Below are 20,418 nucleotides of genomic sequence, written 5' to 3'. Positions count from 1 at the left end.
TTTCAACTCAAATAGTTTAAAATTCAGCTTTAAAAAAAATAAAATTTTCTATTTACTGGAAAATTTCTAAAACTGGACTTAGACGTCTGCTAGACACATAAGTTGCTTAAAACATAAGTGGAAAGCAATTACACTTACAGGTAATATACAAATAATTTACTATTTCCATTTTTTTTGTTGTTGTCTTCTGGAAAAAGCTATCCAGAAATGAGGAATTAAAAAATATCTCTTTCTAAGGGGAAAATACTGAACTTTTGTGTTAACATTATCTAAATGAGACAAAACATGTTTCTAAGATTTGTTGCATAAAACATTCCAAGGACACCAAATTTTACAATTTGTCTAAGTTCCTTAGGTCTAGAAGGTAATTTAGTTATTTTGTTTTCTAGAAATTAGAATCAAAAATACCACTTTCAGTTTGGTAATCTTGAAAGGAGGTAGATATAGTGAATAAAATGTTAAAGAAGGCATTTAACCATTTTTATCATCATAGTTAAATTTGCAAGGCAATTCAAGAAAACGACATATAATATGTTTTCAAATATATGTGTTAAGAATTCAACAGTCTTTAGTGAATAGTTTCTTAAAATAAAATATTGTATTTGTATAAATTCAGATATAAGTATAGCTAATAAAATAGTTTACATTAACTATTTCCCTTAACAAGTCACTCCAAAATGAATAAATATATGAGGAAACATTCTTTCAGAAGTAGCTGAGGGAACTGAAACATCCACAAAGATCCATACCTGTTCCCACAATGATTTTCTACTTCCCCTTTGCTTTAAATTCATAGTAGATGATAAAATACAAAATTAAATTACTCTGTTCTTCATCTGGCCTTGATCATATCCAAGGCCATTTATCTAAACCTAGGTCTTCTATAGAAAATCAGTGGCCAAATCCTAAAGGCATCCCTTTACCTCACTGGAGAATTTCCCCAGGCTCCATGCTTGTCTGTGAGAATGTTGATAATTTTCTGGACTAGTTGAGTTGCTGTCACATGGTCTCGATATTTAGCTGCTCTTATCAAATGATCACACATCTTCTCATCTTCTCGTTTGTCTGCAGAGTACTGGGCACACAGCGACTTGGAGAGGAAAAAGAAACACCTATTAATACCATAAAAATACAGAAAAAAAACTTTAAAATGCATCATGAAACAATCTCTACCATGAATTGAACCAAACAAAAATTTAAAGTTACTTTTATATCCCTCATTAACTGACTGAAATTTAGTGATCCACTGTCTCAGTACAACAATCTCCCAAGAATTTACTTCTATGAAGTCATTCACAAGATACACTCAGAAGCGGGTAGTATTTAAGCAGAGACCTGAATAATGAGAAGAAGCCAGTCATGAGAAGATGCAGGGACCCACATTACAAGTAGTGTGAAGGGTGGTTGCAAAGCACTCCAGGTAAAGCAAATAAGGGGAAGAATGGTATGAAATAATTTTAGAGAGGAGGGCAGGGTTGAATCATTCAGTAATGTGTAGTTATGGTAAGGGAGTTTAGATCCTATTCTAATGCAATGGGATACCACTGCAAGCCTTTAAGTAGGGGAGTGATATGATTGATTTACATAGAAAATGATCACTGTAGCTCCAGTTAGAGAATGGATTGCAGTGGGACAAGAGAAGTTGAGGGAGACCAGTTATGAGACTACTGCAGAAGTCCAGAAAAGAGACAACGGTGGCTTGCAACAGTAAACTGAGCTAGTTCTCAACACCTTCAGAAAATGAGAAAAATAGTTTGGTGTTTTAAACCCTAGCGATGCAAAATGGACCAGCAGTACTGGAATCATGTAGCAACTTAGTAAAAGTGTAGAATTATAGGTCTCACTCACTCCACACCTACTAAATCAGAATCTGGATTTTAAGAAGATCCCCAGGTGACTAATATGTTGAAGTTTGAAAAGTACTGCCTTAGATATTATCAATTTTACCAAAAAATTCTAGGATTCTTCAGCAATAATCAGATACAACACAATCACTCGTTTCCAAGATGTTTATTTCTTTTCTTTTGGAATTCAGATATGTGTGGTGCCATGTTTATGATGTTATGCTACCTAGTTAATTAATTGCTTAAAATAGGAAAACAGAGATTAATGTAAACTTGATCTTTAATTCTATTCACAGGGTCTATTGGGCTCCTCCCCTTAACCTCCAAATGCAAGCTCACATATTCATACACATGTATACACAACCTACGATAAGTAACAAAAATTTGATATTGTAGCAATATTACTAGTTTATGTATTGATACACATTGTGATTGCCTGCCCTTCCTACTGTATACCAGTTTAGATAGACGACTGCCACACACTACCCCCAGCACTGCGCCAGCAACAAGAGATGGTCCTAATTGTCCTAAACCAATGGGTGTAATAATCACACCCACATGGAAAAACTGGCTCAGGGAAGGTCATAATCTAACTGATGCACTACACTAAGAGGAAAGGTCGGGATTTTTGTTGGATAGTTCCTTCCTTCCATTTAGGATTTAAAAGAGGAAGTACATAATTCGAGGAGTATGGAAAGCTCTCTCTGTACCATGAGGGAAGCTAGCCTGAGAAGGAAGTCAAAACCTAAAGGAAGTAGACCTATGAGAATTATAGAAATATAGAGCTTATTTCAAACAGAATCATGAACTACTGGACCAATCAAAGACCACGGTATGTTTAGACTTTCTGTGAGATTTATTTTTAGACATTTTATGAGAATCTGTAAGTTCCCATTCATTCACGGCCCTCCTGTATCAACCGGGTTTTCTGTTCCTAACACCAAAAGCAACCCAATTGATAAAGTGTTTATGTACATGTATAAGGAATCAAATATTTCTTAGGCTGTGCAAAACACTAGGCTATAGGAATTATCTTGATAGCTTTTGCCCTACAGAATCCCCATTCCTTCTAGATTGGAGGGAGGGAAGTGGTAATAAAAGTATATCACTGACAGTAAATCACTGAAGCTATAAGTGATTTTTAGTAAAAAGGTTTACAGAAGTAGTAAGAAGAATATACAAGATGCTACGAATGAAGACAAAAAATGAAAGAATTTGAGAAGATAACTTATTGTTGGGTGGAAATAAAGAGAACCTTAAAGCAAAGGCAAGGCAGAAAAACACAGGTCAATTTCAGGGAGGGGAGAAGCAATACAGTTTGACCCAAATACAGAATACAAGTAGAAAAAGTAATAGATGGAAGAAATTCTGGAATGCAGATATGGACTGAAAAAAGCTACTAAGAATCATAGTATATATATATGAATGTGTATTGTATATGTATATGAATAAACATAAGATTGGGAAGCAAAACAAAACCAGATTAAAATATCGACCTTGGTAGTATTTCCCGGCAGTCTTGGGCAACTAACTCACTTTACTCTTAAGGGCTAACTGTCTTTATCTGCAAAGTGAGAGGATTCTATTAGCGCTAAGATTGGACACTTAGGAAGCCACATACAACCTGTGAGAGGTTACTTTTTGTACACTGGTAAAGGCGAACTAGTTCTTTTATCTAAGCATTGATGTGGAGAAAGTAAATCATGTTGGAAACTATATCCATTTATAAGAAATTAAAGGCAAATGTCATATACCATATTAAAAAACAAAAAAGACGAAGCCAAACAAACCACAGGATAGTTTAGTTTGCCAAAAATATGATTTGAGCAAGTAAAAGAAAATATGAGTAAGAAATATTTGCAGGAGCAGTAGTTTAAGTGAAGATAACTAGGGAATTATTCCATTGTAACAAAAATGTCATCTGCTATGTGCTATTCTCAGAGATTCAATCAACAACTAGGAAGCATTACTTTATATCTAACCCAACTATACACTGAAATCAACAGGATAAAATGGGAGACACTTGTGGAATTTTTATACCCTCAACATTCCCTACTCTATCCATAATCTGCCCTTGATAACCTCATTTGATAAGAAAAACTTAAAATTATTGATGGAAATTAGAAAATCATTAGCTTCTATATTCCCCCCAAACACCATATACCTTCATATTAAACAGTACTAAAAGTACCAAAAAAATTATTGAATAACCTATAATTTCTTTTATTAATATTAAAATAATTTAATTTGATCAAATTATATTTTAATAACATTTGGTAAGCTCTCAAAGTTTGTTTGAAAAGGCATAATTCTAAAAAGAAGAGTCCAAGGTAAGCTAAATAGTAAAATGGTTTAAAGTGTTCTTTAATGGATCTTCCTTTACAATTTAAACAGCAACTTTTCATATCTGACATAAAATCTATAGATATAAATCACATTAAAGGGCTATTCTTTCTCGATTATCAATCTCTGTCTCATTGTGGAACATTAGAGTCACATCTGACATTAAAACATGATAAAAGGAAACCAAACAAGAATGCTTTGTAAAGATGTAATGAACTTGTATCTATTTTTTAAAATATCTTTAAAATGTAATTTGAACACGTTCCTATTAAAAACCAATAATATACTCTACATGTGACATCATTCAAAGTCAAGTACAGATGAGGAATATTTGCTTCAAGATCAAATATATGTTACTTAATTGGCGGGGAATATATTTGTAAGTATGTGTGCTTGTGTTTGAAGGTTGAGTGGAAGTACCACAAGAGATTCTACCAAAATGTATCTATCAATAAAATCAAGGACCAGGTCTAATACTTTCATTCAATTTTACTTTACATCAACTTTTCTGTTTTCCTATTTTAAGCACCACATACTGGGTAATATGACATCACAACAATGACCACAAAAATATGCGAATCTAAAAGGAAAAGAAATAAGCATCTTGGAAACTAACGATTGAAATGTATTTTATTATTGCTAAAGAAATCTAAGATTTATTACTCTAGAATTAGCATATTAAACATAAGATAAATAAACCTAGTTCTTAAAAGAAATTCACTTACTTGCAGGGAAAACATAAAATAACAACTGAAGAGAGAAATAATTCAGTCTGGCCATTTATAATTCAAGTGACTACTCTGTCTTTTTAAACATAAGTGAAGAAATAAAAACAGTATCGCATTTAGTCTTTCCTTCCAGATGCTACGCCTCTACCTAACTACAGTATTTGTTCTTTGCAAGAAAGCTCAGAGAGGAGTGAACATAAAATTAAGCAGATTCCTCTAGTATCCTCCTGTCATCACTCTGATCACCGTTGTTTGTGGTCAAACTTTTCCCTTTACTATTCCCCATTATGAAATGCTCACATTTTCCCAAGGCTTTGTCAAATGTCCTTTGGCAATATCATCCACTCCCACATCATCTACTATTATCAATTTAAGTCTAGCTTTCAAATTTTTCATATCTGACTCAACTGTTTTCCTAAACTGTGAGTTCACATTTCTAACAGTAGGATAAACTCTAATAAACCAATAAGCATCTAAAATGAAAAATGTACAAAACTGAACCTACCATCTTTATCCCAGACATGCTATTACACTCGAAAGGGCAAGATTTTCTGTTTCTGTCATCTGTGACTTCTCAGTTTCCCTCACTTCATATCACGTCATTTCACTTAAGCAAAACTTCTTAATCACTATTACCACTGCCCTGATACAGACCTTTATCAGTTCCCAGGTAAGCTCTTGAAATAATCTTCTAATTGCCCCCTTTTGAACAGTTCCAGAATTATCTCTAGAAGAATTTATTTTGGTGGAGCACAGATATATTTATATACCCGAACCTCAAAAAAGTACATGACTGTCTAAAATATTGAACAATTAGGACCACATTTTACTAGCTAGACCAAATGGCCTTCTATAATTCAGTAATGTGGTATATTATCTTTCAACATGCTTGCCTATGCATCCTATATGTCAGATACACTCAGATTATATATTATTCCTCAAATATCCTCAAGACATATTCAAGGACCAGGAAATATATTTCTCCTATGACTTTTACATGTGAAACAAGTTTAAAGATGTCTATTGAGAAGGTAAGATAGAAATCTACAGAACAAACTACTAGAGAAGAAGTTATACAGAAAAAGAAATATAGAAATCTTAGAAGTCTTTTTGATTCTTTGGCTGAATATAGAGTGAAAAAAAATACTATCAGAAAAGTTTCAAAACACTTCATCTCTAAATAACTTATGGATCAAAGATGAAATCACAAGGAAAATTAGAAAAATTTGTGGGAATCAGCTAGATCAGCATTTAGAGGAAAATTTATAGCTTTAAATGTTAAATTAGAAAATATTAAATACTTAAGGAAGAAATAACACAAATCTTAAATTCTTTCAGATGACAGAGGCTAAGGAATACATTGCACCTAATTTTACATTACAGCAATAGAAAACTAAAAACTACTATAATTTGTGCAAATAAACACAAAAATCCTTAACTAGCATCACTAGCACTCAGCTATACATCAAATGGATTATATACATCATCATGCAATGAAATTTATCCATGGAATGCAAAGCTGATTTAATATTTGAATATCAAGCAATATAATTTACCATATAACAGAAAAAAAGGAGAAAAACATATCTCCTCAAAAGATTTTCTTTTTTAAAAAAGCATTTTACAACATCCAAAACCCTTTCATGATTAAAAAAAAAAAAGAAAAGAAAAGAAAGAAAAAACCACAACTCTATAAATTAGGAATACAAAGAGACTTCCTAAACCTTAGGAAGGGTATCTGTGAAAAACATTCACTAAAATTGGGGATAAAATAAGTACGTCCTTTCTGATGACTTCCATTCAATACTGTAAGAGAAGTCCTAACCAGTACAATGAGGCAAAAAAGAAGAAATAAAAATACAGTTTGGAAAGGAAGGAGTAACACAGTCTTCATTTGTAGATATGTTTATGTATGCAACAATCCTAAGGGTTCTAGAAAAAAACCAATAGAATTTATAAGTAAGTTTAACAAGTTTCTTAGATACAAGGTCAATATACTAAACATTAATTCTATTTCTATATACTGGCAATGAACAACTGGAAAATGAAAACAAAGAAATAATACCATTTACAATAGCATTAAAAACATGAAATACTTAGCAATATATTTAAAAATATACAAATCTATACAATGAGAATTACAATATAGTGCTAAGAGAAAATAAGACTAAATAAGTGAAGAAATACACGATGTTTATTGATTTTAAAAACTCAGTATTGTTAAAGTATCTACCCTCCTCAAATTGATTTTATAGATTCAACACAAATTAAAAATTTAATTTTTAAATTTAACTATAAATTTAGCAGGTTTTCTTAATTTTTTTTTGCATAATTTTTAAATTAATTTAAGTTTGCTTAATTAATAATTTAGCAGGTTTTCTTATGGATATTGATGAGCTGATTCTTAAATGCAAATGAAGAAAAAAGAAAACAATAATAGCAAAACAATTTTACAAAAAACAAAATTGTAAGATTTTACACTCTTTGAAGCATACTACAAAATTAGAAATCAAGAGAGTTAGATTATTAAATGAAGAAAGAATATCTTTTCAAAAACTGGTGCCAAAACATCTGGCCACCTACAGGAAAAAGAAAAAAGAAAAAAATTTGCCTTTGCCTCATACCAAACACAAAATTTTAATTCAAAATGAATCAAAGACCTGTATGTAAAAGTTAAAACTTTAACACTCCTAGAAGAAAACATAGCAGAAAATCTGATGACCTCAGGATAGGCAGAGAATTCTTACACCGGAATTCTTAGACTGGAAACCCTAAAAGGAACCATAAAAGAATATTATAACCATAAAAAAGTCGATAAATTACACGTCATCAAATTTATAGAATCTTCTCTTTAAAAGGTACCATTTAGAAAATAAAAGGAAAGAGAAAAATTGGGAAAAAACATTCACCATACATATAACCGACAAATGATCTCCTTACAGGATATATAAAGAACTCTGACAACTCAATAAGACAAACAAATTTAAAATAATGGGCAAAGGATTTGAACAGACACTTTCCAAAAGATATATAAATGACTAATAAGTACATGAGAAGATGTTTAGTCACTAGAGAAATTGAAATAAAAATCACAATAAGCTATCACTATGTATTCACTAGAATGGTTGAAATTAAATAGTGACAATACCAAATATTGGCAAAAATGTGGAGCAAATGGAAGTCTCATACCTACCTAGCTGGTTGGAGTACAAAATATACAACTACTTTAGAAAACTGGTGGTTTCTTGAAAGCTTTAACATATGCTTACAACAGCACCAAGAAATTCCACTCCTAAGTATTTCCTCAAAACGACTAAGAACAGATTTCCACAAAAATATACATATGAAAATACCCATAGTGTTTTGAATCATAAGAGCCAAACACAGGGAAATGACACAATATCCAGCTGTAGATGAACACACAAAGTAATACAACTCAGCAATAAAAAGAAATGAATGATACACACAAGAGTGTGGATGAATATCAAACACTGTATGCTGACCAAAAGAATCCAGACATTAGTGTATCTACTACATAATTCCACATTTATATGAAATTGTATAACACGTAAAACTATCTATAACAACAGAAACCAAAAAAGCAGTTGCCTGGGGTTGGATGTACGTATGTAGGGAGGAACTGACCACAATAAATCACAAAAGAATTCTCTGCGATCAATGAGGAAAAGACAGAGAACCAGTAAGAAACTGGATAGGAGAAGACAAACAAGTGCTTCACAAAAGTACAAAATAAATGAAATATAACAAGCAGGAGAAAAGATTAACAGCTTCATCTGTAAATAAAATCCAAAATAAACACATAAGGTACCACTACACAATTACCAGAATACTAAAATAAAAAGCACTGATCAACTGTTGATGAGAACATAGAGTGATGCCAACAGCTATATACTGATGTTGGTAGTGGTACACATTTTTGCAAGACACTGTGGCAATATCTATTAAAATGGAAACCATGAACACTACAGTCAAGTAACTCCATCCTACAGAAATGCATGAGTATGTGCACCAAAAGACTTGTAAAATGGTCAAAACAGCACTGTTTATAATAGTTAAAAACTGGAAACAACCTAATTGCTGATCAACAGTAGAAGAGATTATGAAAAACTAATGGTCTACTCATGTAATGGTATACTACACAGCATTGAAAATGAAATATGAAAATGTAACAAACTGACCGAATTTCATGAACATAATGCTGAACTAAAAATGCTAAGTCAAAAGACAGTCTTCATGATTCCACTTAAAGTTCAAAAACTGGTAAAGAAATTATAATACTAAGAGAAACATATTTAAATATTGAAAGAAAAAACAAAAGCAAATAAGTCATTTCATAAAATCAGAACAGTATAATAAAGCAAAAAAGGGGTGTGATTGGATAGACGTATATAAAAGCCTTCTCAGACGACTGCCTTTCAGTATCAAGAAGAGGTAAATTAATAATGTTAAATACACATTGTTTCTAGAGTTAAGTTTCAGTATGTTTGATGACTAACAGATTATAAAACAAGTAAATTCCAATTAAAAATTTCAAGGCTAAAATCTTAAAAATATTATATAAGCCTTTCTCCTAATTTAGTAATATTTAATGTTAATTAAGCAACTGTAATGTATTGGTTTTACAAGTTTTGTGTTTTAAACTTTTTTAAAAGAAACATACACTTGCTTTCAAAAACAAATCAAAAAGTAATGATTTATACGAAATAAAAAGAGAGTTCTCTCTTCCACCTTCCCCCTGTTTGGCCAGCTGTTTTCTACAGGGGTAGTAAGTGCAATTCCTGTATAAATGGAATCAAACTAAACATCATTTCCATGTCAGGATATAAAGTTCTACCTTCTTTGTTTTTCATGCCTACAAACACCGTATTATATTTTTAGTTAACTAAATATACCTTCTGGTAAACACTTAAGTGTAGTACCTTACGTCCCAATTTGTCTCAAAATCACTTACACTATAAATTACTTGTCTCACTGGAAACCATTTAAAAGTGAAATCACCTAAGGGACAACAAATTAAGGAGCTCTTCAATATTTCACTTTTGGAAGTCTTTACACTTGATCCCTTAACTAAGATTTAAAGTCTAATCAAAACACAAATTATCCACAGAAATCTTACAAAGCCTCCTGAAAAAGACTTAGAAAAATGAAAGCTTAAAAACCTCAACAGCAAACAAAAGTCAACCAATGACAATGTGTGACAGCCACCTTTAATTCTGAAGTGATTCCTCTGTCATCCAACGCCTCAAAGTATTGATTTCTCTCAGCACGAAAAAGCCTAAGCCAATGAAACAGATATAGTATCATCCCCCTGATAACAGCATTCAAGGTTAAAACAGGCAGAACACTTATCAAAGTATCTCTTCCATTTCTTATCATTTTAATGGACTGGATACAATGTGTTGGGTTCTTATCTCTATAAACGGCAGTCCTCAAACAGTATTTTACAATAATTTGAAGATTAATATAAGTTCTAATTTTTTATTTTAGACTTTGATAATAAAAAACTTGCTTAAAAATGCTTATACATGGTATCTGTAAAAGCAAGACAACACGAAGAAGAGGGCTATAGTTTCTACTTGTTTGTCAAACCCACACATAGTATTGTTTACATTATTTCATTACTTCATTAGAATTATTTATTACCAATAAAAATCACAAAATTCTTAGGTAAATACCAAAACATCTTCTAAAAAGACAAGCTGAGTTGTTCAACAATGCCTGCACACAGCGATGTCAGTTTGGTAAATAAAGTAAAATGTGGTTAGTACCTGTGATCAATAAAAGTAACATGAAAATTAAACAACGGATAGAGTTAAACCCAAGTAATTCTATTTATGAACCACATATTGCTAGCTCAGGAAATGATCAAAATTCAAAATTCTAAGTACGGTTTCTGGTGAATACGTATAGCTTTTGCACCATCATAAAGTCAAAATATCGTTCCATCATAAAGTCAAAAAACTGTAAGTCGACCCATCTTAAGTCCAAGACCATCTGTATTCAGACCCAGGAAGAGTTTCACAGTGGAATCAAAGGCTAAGTAACTGTTCACCAAGAACAAAGGGCTCACTTAAGATAGAAAAAATAAATGATAGCACAATAAAGAGGAAAAAAAAATAAGAGAAGAAGCTCAAACACATAGCTTTTTAAAAAGCAAGGATAGGAATAACAGGATAAGATGTGTTAATTACCAAAAACTTCTCTTTTTAAATACTCTGATATATACTTGCTTATATTTTCCTTGGATAGCTAATGTAATTTTACCCATTTCCTTCACAAAGACAATTAGTCCTCAAAGGTTTATATAAATCATTTAACATATAAACAAACTATATTTATTTTGCTTAGCTGAATTTTGTTATATTGCTATAACTTCTTTCTTATTCAAAAGTACTGCTAACGTGGACTAAGTCAAAATAACACATCTGAATATCAACTGGCTTTTAGGTACTGCTTCTCAAACTATCTATAACAAAGAATCAGTTTTTGTTGCTCCTCTTTAAAATACATTAAAAACTGATGCTTTTTTGAAATAATCTGACAGTGCCAGACTTTCAAGCTATAAACGTTTCTAAATACTTATTCAATTTCTGTACTTAACTCTTCGTGGACTAGTAACAAGCAGTTTGGTCAACAGATGACATTTAAGCAGTACTAGTATAACAGAGAAACAGAAGGAAACTATTTTTACCAACTCAAGTACTGCTATCCTGCTTTCTACTATAAAATATTTGATCTTATATTTGGATTTTACTTTGTACTAATAAATCATAAATAACAAAGCCAATATTCTAATTTCATATGAGCGAATGCTAAGAGATAAGTGTTGTATAAAATACGCTACAAAGACTTTAAATTAGCTTAGTTTCTTACCTGCCTTTATTTTAAAATTCACTAAGAAAAGGCAGGTTTTTTTACTAACACATGATTTGGTCAATTGTTAAGATAACCAAGACATTTCATAAATTGAAAGCTTAAACAGAGGCTTGATATATCTATGAAGAATATATTCAGAGCTTTTCTGAATTTTTTCAGAAAGAGATTTTCAGGAAGAATTTTTCAATAGCATTAAGAGGTCCAGTTTCCTATCAAGAATGTACTTTATATTATTAGAATATACTGAGAAGACAATGAAGAAAAAAATATTTTTCAATTTGGATATAATTGGATCAGCACTGCTCATAGATATAAGTTCAATTTTACCTATGCTATATAGTTCCTTTGTTTTTTTCTAGCTTCCCACTTTTCATAGAGTGCCCAGCAATATAGCTCTGTCATTTGAGGTTAAATAAGCATCACTTACAATTTTCAAAGGCAGAAACATCACCTCATTTTAAAGTAGCTTTCCTTTGCCCCAAAAATGATAGCTCCTTTAAGTTTCACAAATAACTCTGAAAATTATGATTTTTATATGTATGTGTATACATGTGCCTTGTATAAGTATGTATATGGCCTATTCAAAAGTTACCAGCAGAAGACTTAGAGAAGACAACGTTGTGAGCCCAGCTTTTAATCTGGCCATTACCAAGAAGCTAAAATATAAACTGAGACAAGTCAAAACACATCCTGGAAGAATCTCTAAAAATAGTGTATTCCAGAATGAATACACCAGACTTTGGAAATATACTGAGAAATAGTATGATTGCATAGGTCAGGTGTGGAACAGATACTAGAATACATATGGCAAATTGGGCGAAGAATTTACTTTAAGTAATTTGATGGTCCCATTGCCAATCAACCTGAGGCAGGTGGGCATGGACTATAAGAAGAAAAAATGTGGTCCAAGGAGCTCTCAACGTGGGAGAGCTGAAGCAACCTCTGCAACATGGCAAAGGCACAGGGGTAAAGAAAAAGATGTCAAGGAAGGGTCAAGAGAAACTTCCTATACAGGAGCATGGCCTATGAATTCTAAAAGATGTAATATCCAATACTGACTTTTATTTTCCGTCCCTGGATTGTGATGCCCTTCTATCAGTTCCAGGCTCACAAATGAGAAAAGTCTATGTCCATGCTTTGGATAATGGGCTAATGAAAAAACAGCTACTTCCTGGAAAAGCCGCTTATATAATAGTAAGACATAGCCTCCAGAGTTCTGACACAGCAGTAGCCTGGATCAAGGCCCTGTGGTAGAGGTAAGACTCCCAGATGAACTACAGGACATGTAAGCATTCCTTGGATGTTCCCAGAGAGTACTTAGAATGGAAAAATGCTCTCCCTTTTATAGTAACACGTATAGCTCCATTACTGAACTCTTAATATGGAATTACAGTAACAGGCACTTTACATTTAACAAATCCCATTTACTCTTCACAAAATTACTATAGGTAAATACCATTAATATCCTGATTTTAAGATGAGGCAATGGTGTCTTAGCTCAATAGCTGCTAAATGACAGAGCCAAGATTATTGCACAAGGTTATCTGACTAGAAAGTCAAAGCTATGTTAAACTGCGCCATAGTAATCATGTGGTCTCATTGACAGGTGCTTAAACTATAGTGATTTGGACATTTAAAAGGAGTAGAGTACTCATTTAGTTAATGATGCTAGTATTTTATCACTTTCATGATTATTTCTCAACATCATTTTTATCTAAGGAGAAGAAAATAACAATGATAGAAAAGCTACAATTAAAAATATATATATTGCCAAGCTTAACATTTCACTGTTCCTGCCCTATAGATGGAGAAATATACATAAAGAGGTTAAGAAAGATGTCCAAAAACATAATGCAAATAAACACCAAAGTTGAGAAGAGAACTGCCATTCTAACGCTTTGCTATTAAGCCATGATGACTGAAGACCTATTAATCAACCATCTCTTCACGAAATGACAAAATTGATTACGCAAAGTGTACAACAAGAAAGGAACATGGCAAGACAATGGGCTACATTAATCATCAATGCAGAATCATCATGGGAAACAGAATGGTATCATTCTTAGCTTCAAAAAACTTATCTTTAACTTTGACCATCCCTCTCTCACTTCTTTTTAAGACGACATGCTCAAATAAGAGCGAAAAGTATAAGGGAAAAAATAAGAAAGGCCAAAATAAAAAGAGGAAGAAGAATGAAGACGACAAATAGGAAAGCATAAAAGGGAGGTTCACTTAAAAATACTTTGCACTGTCTCATAATTACAAGTTTGCTTTAAAAGTTAAGAAAAAACACAGTATCACAATTCATTGTCACTATGTTTCAGCGACTAAATGAAAGACAAAATAGAGAATTTAACTGAGTAATGGGAATACAAAGTACAAAACTGGACAAAGGTGTAAAAAAATTTGTTATTCAACTAATCTTTAAATACATCGAACTGACTTTGCACTCTACCAATTTTACATGCACATAGGAAGAAATATATAATCAGCAGAAAAGAGCAAAATAAACAGAAAGAGCTTATGTTTAACATCTAGTTTCAAAAATCTCCTACGAAAGCGAATGAAAGAAAATTTCAAGATTATTATATAGGTGATACTCTATTAACTAACAGAGCTAATTACTAGCCATCTTTTGGGCTTGACTAAATAACACATAAGCTCCAAATTTGGGGCTAGACTTACTGACCTTTAAGGATGCCCATATTACACAGAAATTAAGCATCTTGTCCAACACTACATAGTTAATTAGTGGTAGAACCAAGACTGAAACCTAGTTCTGATAAATTCCAAATCTATGTTTCTATCACACAATGCTGATTTTGATAATAGTTTTACAGTTCACATGTAATGAAATATTTTTAATTCTCAATTCTAATAAAATAAAAGCTACAAAATAAAGATCTGTTCAGCAAACAAGAAGTAGATTGTAGGATATTTAAAGGGTTTTTACTCATCATATCAAAATGTAACTCAACTCTTGGAAAATCTAAGCATTGTATAAGGTTCAAATCTCAACCACCATAAGTCCAGCAAATAATTATCATAGAGATTTAAATTCTGTGACTTTCTACATCATTAAATGCTAGTTAAGAAAAACAATGGCAAACTGGATACCCATATGCAAAAGAATAAAATTGGACACTTATCTTACATCATACACAAAAAAAACAACTCAAAATGGATTAAAGACTTACACATAAGACCTAAAACCATAAAACTCCTAGAAGAAAACACAGGGGAAAAGCTCTTTGTCATTGGTCTTGGCAATGATATTTTGGATTTGACACCAAAAGCACATGCAACTAAAGCAAAAACAAATAAGTGGGACTACATCACACTAAAAAGTTTCTACAAAGCAAAGGAAACAACAAAATGAAAAGGCAACGTACAGAATGGAGAAAACATCTGCAAACCATATACCTGATATGGGGTTAATATCTAAAATATATAAGGAATTCATATAACACAACAGGAAAAAAATAATGTGATTAAATAATTGGGCAAATGACCTGAATAGGTATTTTCCAAAAGAAGATATAGAAATGACCAACAGTACATGAAAAGATGCTCAAATCACTAATCAAGAGGGAAATGCAAATCAAAACCACATGAGACATCACCTCACACCTGTTAGAATGGCTATTAGCAAAAAAGACAAAAGATAGCAAGTGCTGGGGCGGGTGTGGAGAAAAGGAAACCCTTATGCACTGTTCTTGGGAATGTGAATTGCTTCAGCCACTATGGAAAACAGTTTGGAGGTTCCTCAAAAAGTTAAAAATAGAACTACCACATGATCCAGCAACCCACTTCTTTACATCCAAAGAAAATAAATCACTATCTCGAAGAGCTATCTGCACTCCCATGTTTACTGCAGCATTATTCAAAACAGCCAAGATATGGAAAGATCCTAAGTATCCACTGACAGATGAATGGATAAACAAAATGTGATATATATAAATGGAATATTATTCAGCTTAAAAAAAAAAAAAAAAGGAAATCCTGCCATCTGCAACAATGTAGATGAACTAGGAGGACATTTTGCTAAGTGAAATGAGCCAGACTCAGAAAGACAAATATTGCATGATTTCACTTACATGTGGAATCTAAAACCCAAACAAAAAAGTTAAACTTGGGGCCACCCATGGCGTAGTGGTTAAGTTTGGCACGCTCCGCTTCAGTGGCCCAGGTTTGGATCCTGGGTGTGGACTTACACCACTCATCAGCCATGCTGTGGTGGCGACCCACATACAACATAAAGGAAGATTGACAGAGATGTTAGCTCAGGGTGAAGTCAAACTCATAACATGAGAGTAGAATGGTTAGAACCAGATGCTAGCGGGTAGGGAAAGGGAAGATATTGATGAAAAGGTACAAACTTTAAGTTATAAGTTCTGAATATCTAATGTACAGCATAGTGACAATAGTTAATAAGAATGTATTTCATGCTTGAAATTTCGTGAAAGAGTAGATTCTCAAGTGTTCTCGCTATACACAAAAAAACAGTAACTATGTGAGGTGATGGATATGTGAATTTGCTTGATTGTGGTAGTCATTTCACAATGTATACATACATAAAAACATCATGTTGTGCACCTTAAATACATACAATATTTATTTGTCAATCACATCTCCATAAAGCAGGGGGCAAAGGGGGAACAGTGACAATCTAATAATATAAGGAAACATAAAAATTATTACTGTTCTTTATACTTCTATTAGGATATGAACAGAACGTTTTCTTAATCTGAAAGGATCTAGGCTCTCACATGAATAGATTCAGTCCCCAAATTTTTGTTAGTTAGATATGAAAACCTTCATTAGTCCTATATTCTATCTTATACTGGTCGATACCTTCATTCATTTAGCAATTATTTACTGAGAGATTCCTATGTTCCAAGTTTATAGTAGGTATTGAAATTAAAATAAGAAATAGATCCTATTATAAAGATGTCAGTACCTAGGGTTTGTTTCCATCATAGACACAAATAATTTCGAAACATCTTTAATGGATACAAGTAACTCTCACAAAGTCTCTGAAAAGGATAATATAATCCAGAATTTGAAAACATAATATGTATAACAAAGACAAACAACAATGAAAGAAGGTTAGCCTCTAAATATTCCCCCTACATGACTGCTATAAGAGAAATAATGTGTGCAAACCACACAAACCCTTAAATAAGACACTCTCAAGCCATAATCAGTAAACCTCTGAAAATTACATGTAAAATTTTATGGTTATATTTGTACGAATTTCTCAAGGTTAGATTCTCAAAAGAGTTCATAGTCAAACAAAAAGAGCCATTGATCTAAAAGAAACTTATTCTTAAGTCAGAATTTCCCAGATTAACCTTCTAGGATATACTTGAATTCTACTTTTGAAAGACACTTTTTTGTTGTTTTTTATTTCCATAATAATCTAAACAAACCACTAAAAATAGATTTGGGGTTATCTGGATTATAGACATGTAGAAGCATTTCATATGCTTATAATTCTTATACAACTGTAACCAAATTAATCGCAAATTAACTACAAGCAGCAGCACAAAAATCAATGAATTTATATTATTTATGATGGCTCAAAGTGAAAGGGTATAACTTGTAATAAGTTGATAAGCATTACACTGGACTATCATAATGCTAAAATGGCATCAATCAATCCATGAAAATTATTATAGGCAGCTGATTTACATTACCAATGATAACGACAAAACTTCTCTTTCATAATGATACCACTTAACTGAAAGTCATTTTCATACACTAACATTTCAGTATTGACTTGATATATAGAATTGAGTCTAAATTGTGAAAATGACAATGCAAGAATAATGTAATAATTGCAATATTGTTGGTTACATGAAAAACACAAGATTAATTCACATCAAGTGATATATCATGTACTACATGAATGAAAATTTGAAATTTAAAAATCAAAAAATAAAATAAGATCATGGCATAAACTTTGAGTTATTCCCCCAAATCTTCCTTCTTCAACAGTACCAGAACCTCCAGATTTTTACCAAGGTCTGTAGCCATCTAGAATAAAGAATACGTTTCCAATCTTTGTACTATTTTGCCACTACTAATAAAACTAATAAAAGACTTAGAAGGGAAAACAACATATGTATGTCTTAGATAAAGTGAAGGAGCCAGGAAGACACCTAGGTAGAGACAAGTGGCAGATTTTTGGAAATGTGAAACTGGAAGTGAGGTCTATACTACAGTAATTACATCAAAAGGGAATTCTATCAAATCTTTAAGAAGCAGATAACTGCAATTCTACCAGCACTGTACTTGAGCATACAAAAACACACAAATTTTCTTATACTTTCTATAAGGCAAGTGTAATACTGATAGCAAAACCTGCCAAATTTCTAAGACTGATTGGAAAGTTAAAAAGAACCACAACTCAATTTAACTTATGAAAAGAACGCAAAAATCACAAATAAAACATTAGCAAACAGAATCTGGCAGCACATTAAAGAAAAAAAATTATGACCAAAGCATACTGGCATAATATTGACATATTTAATATTTTAAAAAGCATACTATCAACTCTACTGCTCCACTTAAGGATGACAAAATTGAACAAAATTCTTCAATAAAAAGAAAAAACTCAACAAAATAGAACTAAATTAATGTTTAATTAAAATTATATACTATATGTACTTCAGCTGAAAGACCATATCATAATTACAGGGGAAACACCAAAGCATCTCTACTGAAGTCAGAACCTTGAAAAAGATGCCCACTACTATTTTTTAACATTAACACTGGTGATCTCACTCATATGTAAAATCCAAGTACAAAAGAAGTTGAACTTACAGTAACAGAGAATAGAATGGTAAAATAACAAATAAAACACTAGCAAACAGAATCTGGCAGCCTATAATAATTATTATTACTCAATAATAATAACTGAATAAGCCAATTCAATTAGATAAGAATAAAACTTGGAAATAAGAAGGAAAAACTAACAATATCTGTAGATGCTATGATTGCATACCTGAAGAGCCCAAGAGAATAAAATTAAAATAGCTTTTTGAACCAGACAAGCTGAACTCAACATTAGATAAATAAGACTAACCATAGCAATTCTGAAAAAATTTTAAAAGTCACTAAGGAGCAGAAGAAATATAACCCTACTAGCATTAAAACACATTACAAAACCTCAATAATTTTACAAGTTTGAGACCAATACATGAAATCACACACAGACTAGTAAGGAAAAATAGAACATCAAGAAATACACCCCCAAACATACAGAAAGTTAATATATCATAACAGTGTCATCTCAGCGTCATCTCAAAATCAGAGGAGAAAATTTAGACTATGTAGTAAATGGTATAGGGAAAACTAGGTTGTCATATAAAATAAATTAAGTTAGATTCATATCACAGTGTATCCTAAGATAAATACTAAATAAATAAAATATTTAAATGTAAGACAATAAAACTGTAGAAATACTAAAAGAAACATAGAGAAAGACCTTTATAATCTCTGCCTGTAGAAGACCTTTCCAATTACCAACCCAAAATTCTGAAGTCATAAAAGAAAATATTCATAAATTCAACAATAAAGATATTTTTTGAAAAACTTTTACAGGACAAAAAAAAATCCACCATACCTAAGTTAACAAACTGGTAAAAGTATTTGTAACGTATATCAGAGAGTTGATTCCTTAATCTATGTAGAGCTTCTACAAATCAGTAAGAAAAGAAAAACAACCCAACAGAATAGGCAAAGGATATGTTCTCAGAAAGGGAAATACAAAAGGCTCAAGGATAATAAACCTCACCCATAAAAAACAGAAATGTAAGTTAAAACTACACTGAGAAATGCAAATAAAAACTACATACTACCATGTATAATCTATGAGAATGACAAGTCTAAAAGTTTAATAACATACTCTACTAGGAAACAAGACACGTTGCTAATGGGAGTGTAAAAGATCTCCAAAAAATAGTATTAAGTTTAAAAAGCAAAATATAGAACTTTATATATATGTTAGCATTTGCATAAAGAAAAGGGGATAGGAATATGATTCCTATTTGTATATATATGCATAAAGAAACCCTGAAAGGATTCACAAGAAACTAACAATGGTTTCCCATAAGGATGAGGAGGTGGAAGGCATCCTGAAAGAGGTTAGAAGTGGACTTTTCATTATGTGCTTTCTTGTAAATTTTTTATTGTTAATTATCTATAGAGGAAATTAAATATAAAAATTTAAAAATATTTAATGTCTTCTATGTAGAGGTTTTAGATAATGCTGACATATGAGGTTGCTAAAACAGCACAGAAAGTTAAAAGTACCAAGAAAGTATTCTTGTGAAAGACCTACACTTTTGGTAAAAGGAATAAGAAATAGAGACAGAGATGAAACTATAAGGAGAAGGATGAGAAGTAAAAAGCTAATCAGAAAAGCACCAGGTAAAAAAGTCAAGCAAAAAAGAATTGCAAAATAGAAGGGTTGGTCATCAATGTCAAATGATGCAGAGATGAAGGGAGATGAGAAATGAAAAAGTACCACTGGGTAGTATAATTAGATCATTAATGATATTCAAGAGAACATTTTTAATTTATCTGTTCTAGGATTGGAG

The 20,418-nt window shown here is 31.9% G+C and overlaps 1 protein-coding gene across 5 annotated transcripts in view; it reads right to left on the bottom strand.

Moving 5' to 3' along the window:
- Window positions 1-20,418, bottom strand: part of LRBA (LPS responsive beige-like anchor protein) — a 706,265-nt gene that overhangs the window by 378,726 nt on the left and 307,121 nt on the right. For all 5 annotated transcript variants that reach the window (XM_070611607.1, XM_070611606.1, XM_070611608.1 and 2 more), the window contains exon 37: window positions 924-1,090. In XM_070611607.1, the coding sequence (XP_070467708.1) occupies window positions 924-1,090 (167 nt within the window). The remainder of the gene's footprint in view (window positions 1-923; window positions 1,091-20,418) is intronic.

This window comes from Equus przewalskii, chromosome 2, assembly GCF_037783145.1.
Source record: "Equus przewalskii isolate Varuska chromosome 2, EquPr2, whole genome shotgun sequence".
Taxonomy (NCBI): Eukaryota; Metazoa; Chordata; class Mammalia; order Perissodactyla; family Equidae; genus Equus; species Equus przewalskii.
The sequence above is the reverse complement of the archived record's forward strand: the minus strand, read 5'-3'. Positions and strand labels throughout refer to the sequence as shown.